General features: G+C 42.3%; 1 protein-coding gene across 1 annotated transcript in view; it reads right to left on the reverse strand.

The window, feature by feature from the left end:
- The window catches only part of GNAL (G protein subunit alpha L), a 147,118-nt gene extending 142,238 nt beyond the window's left edge, over positions 1–4,880 (reverse strand). Inside the window, exon 1 of the mRNA XM_070629661.1 lies at positions 4,386–4,880. Within this exon, the coding sequence (XP_070485762.1) occupies positions 4,386–4,722 (337 nt within the window). The 5' untranslated portion in view covers positions 4,723–4,880. The remainder of the gene's footprint in view (positions 1–4,385) is intronic.
- Between the last annotated feature and the right edge of the window lie 5,283 nt (positions 4,881–10,163).

A 10,163-nucleotide genomic window follows, 5' to 3' on the forward strand; every position in this document is an offset into this window, starting at 1 on the left:
GGCCCAGGGTTTCGCTGGTTCGGATCCTGGGCACGGACATGGCACCACTCATCAGGCCATGTTGAGGTGGCGTCCCACATGCCACAACTAGAAGGACCCACAGCTAGAAGATACAACTATGGACTGGGGGTTTTGGGGAGAAAAAGCAGGAAAAAAAAAAAAGAAGACTGGCGACAGTTGTTAGCTCAGGTGCCAATCTTTAAAAAAAAAAAAAGAAAGAAAATTTAAGGCATAGCCAGAGTATCTGGAATTCCTACTGACTTTAGAAGCCATGGTACTACAGGAGGCTGTGGCAAGACAAAGGCAGTAAATTGATATGGATGTGTCCCACATGTCAACCCTGCTCAAGTCTACTGTGCAACTCAAAAACAGCTGTCCTGGTCACTGTATGCACTACCATTAATTAAGACAAAAAGACATTTATTTGAAAAATAAAGTGATCAAAATCCCACAGTGGAGACTATTCCATTTTTTTTGTAACTGTCCCAAGTACTTCCTCTTTGAGGACTAAAGAACAGATGGAGACCATGCCAGCATTCCGGTTTATACTAATAGCCAAATACAAAAGAAAAGCAGTAAATGTCCCCAAGAGACTGCTTCCTTCTCAGAAGAGTATTCCTGGCAGAGCAATATCAAACACACAAAATACAACAGGAAACAAGTGAATAAAGCAGAAAACATGAATCTTACCCACAATTGGCCATTTTACATTTGAATAATTATCTGGAAAAAGGATAATATCAAATGAATGGTTAGTGGGTGGATGATGACTCTTCCCCAATCAGAATGCAGTGGACAGGGAATTGACATCATAGTCACATCAATGGCATCTACTACATTATAACTCCATGAACTCAGTGGCAGAAAAATTCACTTGAAGAATGGTAAATGTAGCTTCGCTTGCTCGATGTGTTTGGACAGATGAAACATTGGGATCCCACACCCAGTCTTGTCAGTTCTGCTTTTAAGTGGCATTGACCCAGGGCTGCCGCCCCTGGAGCCCAGCACACAGCCTGCAGAAGTGTCTGTGGCTTGGGATAGATCAGAGATAAGAATCAACAGCCAGTGGACCAATCAGGCACATAGCTTGTGCTTTATTAACTTGAGCCAATGCTTAAAAATAAGTAGGTTTCAGATGAAAATGGGCATTTCCATCTTATTCTCAAAATTCAGAAGACCTGGCAACATTGGGCCTGCGTTCTCAAGAGGCAACAATGGGATGAAGCTAGAAAGCAACTGTCCCCTTTTGACAGGGCATGTACTCTCCTTCTTATACCTGTTGTGGATTGAACTGTGCCCCCTTCCCCCTAATTCAGATGTTGAAGCTCTAATCTCCAATATAATTGTATTTGGAGATGAGGCCTTTATGGAGGTAATTAAGATTAAATGAGGTCATAAGGGTCGGGCCCTAACTCCATCTCTCCTTCCTCCCCCTGTGCACACTTGCACAGAGGAAAGGCCATGTGGGGTCAGAGCAAGAAGGCGGCTGCCTGCAAGCCAGGAAGAGAGGTCTCACCAGAAACCAATCCTGCTGGACCTTGATCTTGGACTTCCAGCCTCCAGAACTGTGAGAAAATAAATGTGTGTTGTTTAAGCCTGTTAAGTCTGTGGCATTTTGTTCTGGCAGCTCAAGGTGACTAATGCACAGCTCATGCTCCAGATGTGAGCTATCTGAGAATTCCTCCCTGTGGTGCGTCCTCCACATCTGTCATCTGACCACTTCTCCAAGCACATTCCCTCCCCATTCCCACTACACTGCTCTAGTTCCAACTCCACGATCCCATCTGGATCTGCTGGTTTCTAACTGGAACGTTCATCTCATCTCCACCCCACCTCTGCACCTCCTTAAAATTCAGCCACTCCATGCCTGAAAGAATGCTCCATCTGAAAATTAAAATGGGGCCCTATCACTTTTGCTATTAATCTCGCATTGTCATGGTGGCTCCCAGACTCTTGTGCTCTTAGCACTGTGTGGGGTACCATGGCCTGCACAGGAAACAAAGCTCAGGTCATTGGGATGGACCCATGGGGGAGTCAGAGGACATCAAGGCCGCCATGAAGCTCTGCAGGCTGTAACAAAGTGCTATATGAGAGGTGCAAATAGAATTCAATACGGGCACAAGGGAGTTAAATGTTTATTCCCACCAGAGGACTCTGGGCAGGTCTCCTGAGAAGACATCATCGTGGAGATGGGACTAGCCTCCAGCTAGTGGGCATGGAGTAAGGGAGGGCCCAGAAGCGATGTGTCCTTCCTGAGCCTGCCAGTTCTCTGCCCCCAATGCCAGGCCCTCAGTGCACATTTCCAGAATAAATAAATGATTAGGTCAGTGAGCAAGATAAATGGCTATTAAACACAATGGCAGCAGAAGCAAGCATTTGAGGATATTAATGGTCAGTAAATCATGCTTCTGATTCAAAGCTTTCTAGCTTAATCCATTCTAAATCCTAGCAAAACCAAGAACCTTTCTGTGTTTAATTCAAATCTACACAAAATCCGATAAACAATGTCAACTGATATAACGATATGTGTTTTACCGTTGGTATCATTGGGTGGAAGATACAATACGCCTTCCCCCTAAAGTGTGAGTCTCTGATTCAATGTTATTTCAGATATGATGCTGATCTACAAGCTATATTAGGCTATGAAAAAACGTCTGAAGAGGACATTCAACATGTGGTACCAGAAGCCGGTTCTTTAGAGCCCATCATTCCGTTTAGATCTGATCTTCCAGTTCCCTTCACAGAATCCTAAGTTTATTAATGTTTAGATATATCAAGCATGTTCTGCTTCACATATCGGTTGTTTTTCAATATTTCTGTTCAGCCACACAATCACATTAAAACAACATTACACTGCCAGAACTCTAGACCTTATTTATTTTATTCTTCACTTATTTCTTGACACCACAATCCTCTCCTTTTTGAGTTACTTTAATCTGATACATTAAAAAAACTTTGGCTGGAGTAATTTCTAATTAATTTCTTTCAAGAAAAATAAGTGAATGGGGTATACGTCAGGCGCTTGTATATCTGACAATCTGTTTTACCCTCACACACAATGGTTTCACAAGGTATGAAATTGCAGTATTACAATTCTGTATTTTCAGACTTCTGGAAACACTGCTCTGTCATCTTCTAGAAGTTAGCACTGCAGGCGAGAACGCTGCTCATGATTCAGTCCTCTTCTGTTTTCAGGTAACCTGTTTATTTTTTTTTCTTTGTTTCTCCCCCCAAATTTTCCTTTATCTCAGAATTCAGATATTTCACCAGGATACAGCAGCTAGGTTTGTGTTGTTTTAATTATACATTCTTGCCGTGGGTGAGCTCTTTCAAACTGAAAACCTAATTGCTCTATAGAGTTTAAATAAAAGTCACATTCATTTATAAGCAGGTATCTTACTCAAATCATGGAATAGGTTATTTCCTAATGCATAGCAGAGCACAGAACTGAACAACTATTCTTCCTTATTTCACAAAATTTGGGTCAAAGGCCCACATCCTAAACACAAATTTTTTTTTTTGCCTTAAAATTTAAAAAGCAACAAGTAGCATCAGGAATTCATGCTTATTTTCTTTGATTCCACAGTAGAGTGCATAGAAAATGTCTTCCGGTTGTTAACTTGTAGAAGCACTGTTATGCTTTGTACAGCCAAAGCTCTGAGAAAATACCAGCAAACCATGTGGCTTATTACTTTAAAACGCTGGTGATTTTGCGCTCTCCTTCCTGCACGCAGTCAGCACAGCGAACAGCTCTAGGGAGCTTGCCAGCCATTCTTGCTTCAGAAAAAGGAGCACGCATTCTGAGAGCCCCAGGGTAAACTCAGTGAAACAGAAGTGCCGTATCCTCAGCTGCTGAAGTTGTTTCTCAAGAGAACAAGCCACGCCTACGAATAACTCTGCTATTATTCTGTGATTAGAATAAAAGCTTTGTGGTCCAGCTGAAAGACCGTATAAATTTCCTCTCATTTGTGTTCTTAAAACAAAGGGCAGCACGACACTACTGTTGCAGGAAATGAGATGCTCGAGTTAGCCATCCCTGTGGATTATGTACTATGGAAATAAATCAATTGAGGGGGAAAAATTCCCAGAAAAGCTCATTAATTAGTAATAAATGTGCAACTGGCCCAAATCACAAGGTGTGGAAAAGAGCGAAATCACCTGGTAGTGTGTTTTCGGCCAAATCGCCGAAGTAAATACTGTCGGGTTAAAATCATTCCACTGAGGATGTAAGCCTGACAAGCCGCGCTGGGTCACGTCCGCGGCCGTCGCCCCCCGTGCGGGCACCAGGGGCCCTCAGCCTGGGGACGGCCCGCAGAGAAGGGCGCGGCGCGCGGGGCCCCGCTCGGGGCTCGCGCGCGGGGCGGGGACGCGCCGACGGCACCTACCCAGCAGCAGGAGCCGGTGCGTCTGCTGCAGGTCCCGCTTCTGCTCGCGCAGCATGCGGTCGATGCTCCTGCTCACTTTCCGCGCCTCCCGCTCGGCCTCGCGCTCTTCGGCGCGCAGCTGCTCCGGACGCCGCCGACTCTCCTTCTTCGGGTCGGCTTTGGGCCGCGTGCACGCCGGGCTCCCGCCGGCGCCCCGAGGGAGCAGCGGCCCGGCCGCCGGAGCCGGGGCCGGAGCTGGGCAGGGCTGCGCGCCCTCCACGGGCGCTTCCGAGGCCGCGCGGGGGGCGTCCTCCGGGCCCCCGAAGAGCAGCGGCCGCAGACTGTAGCACAGACCCATGTGGGCTCGGCGCGGGCGCGGGGGGCGCGGCGGGACGCGGGACGGGCCGGGCGCCGGGCTCAGGCCGGGGCCCCGGCGGAGGGGCAGGAGGCTGCCCCGTGCTCCGGCGCGGCGCGACCGCCCGCAGGCTGCGGAGCGCGGGTGCGGCGGGCCCCGGCCGAGGCCCACCTCTCACTGGCCCGGAGGGCCATTTTGCATTTTCCGCTGGGTGCAGGGGGTGGCGGCCGCTTGGTCTGGAGATCACCTGATAACGCGGAGAGCCGGCCGCGCCGACGGGCCTCCGCCTGCCCAGCCCCCCTTACCGTAAATACCGCCGCCCAAGCCGGCACTCACTACCGTAAATACCGCCTCCAGGGCTGGCTTCCGTTACCGTAAATACCGCAGCCTTGGCTGGTCCCCGCTACTGTAAATACTGGCTCCTGGTCCAGCTCTAGTTACCGTAAATATCGCCTCTTGGGTCGAAGCCCAAGACGGTAGACACGCCCGCGCGTGCGGGTCTTTGATACCGTAAATACCACTGCCAGAGCCCGGGGCGCAGCTGCGGCCAGTGCCGCAGTGGCGGTAGCAGTGCCGTCGCCACCCAGTGATGCCATTGCAACACTTAAAAAACCACCATGGCTTTGATCTTGGACAGTGGTAAATAAGAAAGGAAAGCCGAGTGAAGGGCTAGAGATACTAGCTTTAAGATTTTGAATTCCCGAATGTACATCTGCAGAGATCTCTGCGCCTTGCTGCTCCTTTTTCTGCTCACTTACATCTTACACACACGTACATACGTCCACACACTTTTGATCCTGACCTTAATACTATTATACCTTTGATCTCAACAAAATCTCCAAATCGGGAGGTCCATGACATCATTTTCAACAATTCCACACGTTAAAAAATTGAAAACGAACACAAATAATTATTATATACTATTTATATTTACAAGACGAGAATATGAAATTGCACACTGTATCCTATTTTTAATCCACAATATAGCGCAGAGAGGAACAAAGGTGTATTCAGACTGAGTGCCCTCTCTCCAGGCTTCCTATTGGCTACCAACCCACCAGAAAGCCCCACTTTCTTGGTTGGTTCCCACTTAACATCCATCATCATAGAGCTTTAGCAACAGATGAAAATTTCAACATAGCTTTTAAGAAATCTGCTATAACACATGTTCCTTAATTTGAAGCAAAATGACATGGAATATTATAACAGATAGATGAATATATCTAACATAAATCCCATTCATACAGCAGATTGGGCTGTTTAATGCAACACAGCACAGAACAGTGTACACTTTACCACTTGGCACTTGGTGTAAACATTACACTAGATTAAATTTTTAAATAAAGAAGTTGGAGAGTCATAATTCACATTTATTTTAGAGCCGTGTTAACAACAAATGCATCCACCATGCAATGTTTTGGACCTAACTCTCTCCCAAAATTGTTGCCAACATTATGCTGTGCTTTCTATCTTTGAGTAGTAGAAAAAAGGAGGACTATAGAAAATCTAACTTGGGAAAACAGAAAAAGTTACTAAATATCACTGTCATTTCCACATTCGTTCATTCACCCATCCTCCATTTATCCATTCATTTATGTAATATTTATCAACCACCTACAATGTGCTATTTGGTTGGTATTGGGTGAGGCAAAAGACATTGGTCCTTGTGGAGTTTATACACTAGTGAGGTAGAAATATGTCCAATCATATAAACACGTCAATATATTTATTATATATTGCAAATTACCCAGGTGCCGTGAAGAGAAAAAATAGGGTTTCTGAGAAATAATAAGGAAAGGTCCAGTTTCCACTGAGACCCGAGGGACCCATACCAATTCCTTTTCTGTTATAACTTATTAGCTAAACTTTATCAACTAGCATCATATGAGGTGGATAACATTTTGTTTATATATTGAATCCAGCTGGAAATAGAAACATAGTGTGGAATTTTTAAGTACATAAATTAAAGTGTATCTAAATGAGAATTCACTCACATTTAGGAATTTACTTAGAAGAAGAAATAGAAGACAATGTTCTCTGTTGGTACCCTACATAATAAACTAAAAAAAACTCTTAAAATCCTATTAAAAGAATTCTAGGGAAAAAAATGCTCTGACCGTTTGCCCACATTTCAGTTTCTTTCAAACACTTTTAATTACATACCTATTATTAAAAAATTGGATTATGTGGTATAGCCATAGGATAAGTTAGAATAAAATATTTAATATTTATATATCACTGTTAGTTAAATTTAAAATTTTCTCTTTACTCAAGAATGATTTTTGGGGCGGGCCTGGTGGCGCAGTGGTGAAGTGTGCACGTTCTGCTTTGGCGGCTTGGGGTTCGCCGGTTCGGATCCCGGGTGCGGACATGGCACCACTCGGCAAAAAAGCCATGCTGTGGTAGGCACCCCACATACAAAGTAGAGGAAGATGGGAACGGATGTTAGCTCAGGGCCAGTCTTCCTCAGCAAAAAGAGGAGGATTGGCAGCAGTTAGCTCATGGCTAAAACTTCCTCAAAAAAAAATAAAGAGTGATTTTTAATTTCCAAATTGTTGGGTCATATAACTAAGCAATTTCTAATGTCAAAGAATGATTATGAATCTGAACATAAAAATCATGAAGAGATTCTAAACTGTAAAATTATAACATGTTAATTCAAGGTGTAATTTTATATTTAATCTTAACTGCTGCCAATGCAACTGTTTCATTCTGAATCCATCTTCCTCTGAACTTCCTTTCTAAGAGCAAACAGAATTATGACACAGTGAAAGTTTATGTCTAAGGTCTTTGTATGGAAACCTTGCTTAATTGATGAAAGTGGCACTTTATTATTGCACATTTGGGCACATTTTGACACTGTTCCATTGGAAACTTAAGTAAAATTATAGAAAGGCATTAAGACCAATTTGGCTTCTTCCTCCACAAAATTGGAGCTATAGGTGATTACTAAGATATGGAGTCACAGAGGATTTATCAAATAACGATACATCCTCAAGACTGCAATAATAATATAGCTATTAAAAATGAAGAAGGAGGGCTGATTTCCATCATGCTGGATTTCTCAACTTTGGCACTATTGACCTTGGAGGCTGGATAATTTGTTTTGGCCGGGGTCTGTCCTGTGTGTTGCAGGATGTTTACCAGCATCCTTGGCCTCCAGCCAGTAGATGCCAGTAGCACCCTTCCTCAAAGGTGACAAGAGAAAAATGTCTCCAGGTATGTCAAATGTCCCCTTAGGCAAAATTGCCCCCAATTGAGAACCATGGCGGCAATAGATTGGCAGAGTAGCTCGGTTGGACTGATCAATTTAAAAATCTGATGTTTTTATTTCCTATTTGAACGCACTTGAGAGCAACCAGAGTGAGTCTACCCTTGAAAGATAAGTACAATGGATAAGATTCGTGAGTTTATGGCTTTTTGCCTGAGAACATTCCCTAATCTGCAATCAGTGGGCAGCATAAAGCCACAGTATTACTGGCAAGACTGGCTACATAATTTGTGGGGCCCAGTGCAAAGGAAAATCCTAGCCCCTTGTCAAAAAATTAAGAATTTCAAGACAAAGATAGCAGAATGTTAAACGAGGCATGGGTCCCTGTGCGACTTTGCAGCTCACATGCCATGAAGCTCGCCCTGCTTACTGGCTTGAGATGTCAGAGAATAGAATTTGGAGCTGGAGGAACAGCCAGAAAGTTAGCAGTGAAATCCAGAAGGGAGGGAAGTTTAGAAGTGTAAGCCCCATAAATCTGTGTATAAAACCTAGTCAAATGTTTGGCTGACTACTAAACAAGAATGTATGGGGAAGACCCTGGTAGCCCGACAAAAACACCTAAAAAAGTTAAAAGAATAGAGCAAAGATTTCAGGGTTTTCTCCCTTCAGAAGAGACATAGTTTGAGTCCAGCCAAGTTAACGGGTTTATAGAACAAAACAAAACAAAATAAAAATCACTCAGAGAAATGTAACAGAAAATAAAGTCTCTACAACATATAGTTCATAATGTTCAGTGTCCAATAAAAAATTATTAGACATGCACAGAGACAGGAAAATGTGACCCATAGATAAGAAAAAAAGCAATTATATAAATTGATGCCCAGATGAACCAGATGTAACAATTAGCAGACAAGGACTTTAAAGCAGCTATTACAAATAGGCTCAAAGATTTAAAAGAAGATGTACACATAATGAATGAACAGAATCTCAGCAGAGAAATTGAAACTGTAAAAGAGAAGCAAATGGAATTAATAAAACTGAAAAGTACAATAACTGAAATATAAAATTCACTGCATGTGCTTAATAGTATGCTGAAGATAGAAGAACAAATTGATGGATTTAAAAATAGAGCAATAGAAATGACCCAATCTGAAGAAGAGAGAGAAAAAAAAACAATTGAAGGAAAATGGACAGGTTCTCAGAGGCCTGTTGATCAATATTATCTGATCTAAAATTACTGTAATTAGAGCCTTAGAAAGAGATTAGAAAGAAAATGGGGTAGAAGTAATATTTGAAGAAATAGTGGCCTCAAATTTCTGAAATTTGATGAAAGACATTACCTTACAGATCCAAGAAATGCAATGAACGACAGGCAGGATTAATACACAGAAAAACATGCATGGGCACATATATAAAACTACTGAACTTCAAATATGAAGAGAAAATTGTAAAAGTAACCAAAGAAAAAAGAGACATTATGCACAGAAAGCAACATGTGAAGAATGTTGTCTTTTCATCAGAAACAAGAGAGGCTAAAAAGCCACAGAACAACACAGCTGAAGTGCTGAAATACAGAAAAAAGCTATCAACCCAGAATTTTATATCTTGTAAAGCTATATTTCAAGTATAAAGGTGAAAAAAATAAAGCTTAGAGAAAATATGAGAGAATTGGGCATCAGCTGACCTTCACTATGAAAAATGCTAAATGAAACTCTTCAGGCTGAAGGGGTATGACATCAGATGGTAACTCAGATCTAGAGAAAAAATAAAGATCAGCAGAAATGGTAAAGATGTGGGTAAATATAAAGACTATATATATTTTTTCTTTTTAAAATTTCTTTTAAAAACATATGCCTATTTAAGGAAAAATGGTAATAGTGTATTGTGGGTTTATAATGTGTGCAGATGAAATATATGTGAAACATATATGAAAATGTTAAAAGGATGCGGGTGGAGTAAAAGAATTATAAACTCACAAAGTTCCAATATTTTGTGTAAAGTACTTTAATATTAACTATAACTGGGTTGTGATATTACCAATAGAATTTTTTGCATGATGGACATGTTCTATATCTGCATTGTCCTATAAGGTAGCCACTAGTCACATGTACTTTTTGAGCACTTGAAATATGAGTATTGTGACTGAAGAACTAAATTTTAATTTCATTTAATTTTAGTTAACTAAAATTTAAATTTAAATAGCCACCCGTGGCTAGTGGCTACCATTTTGTAC

The sequence above is a fragment of the Equus przewalskii genome, chromosome 7 (assembly GCF_037783145.1).
Source record: "Equus przewalskii isolate Varuska chromosome 7, EquPr2, whole genome shotgun sequence".
In the NCBI taxonomy this organism is placed as follows: Eukaryota; Metazoa; Chordata; class Mammalia; order Perissodactyla; family Equidae; genus Equus; species Equus przewalskii.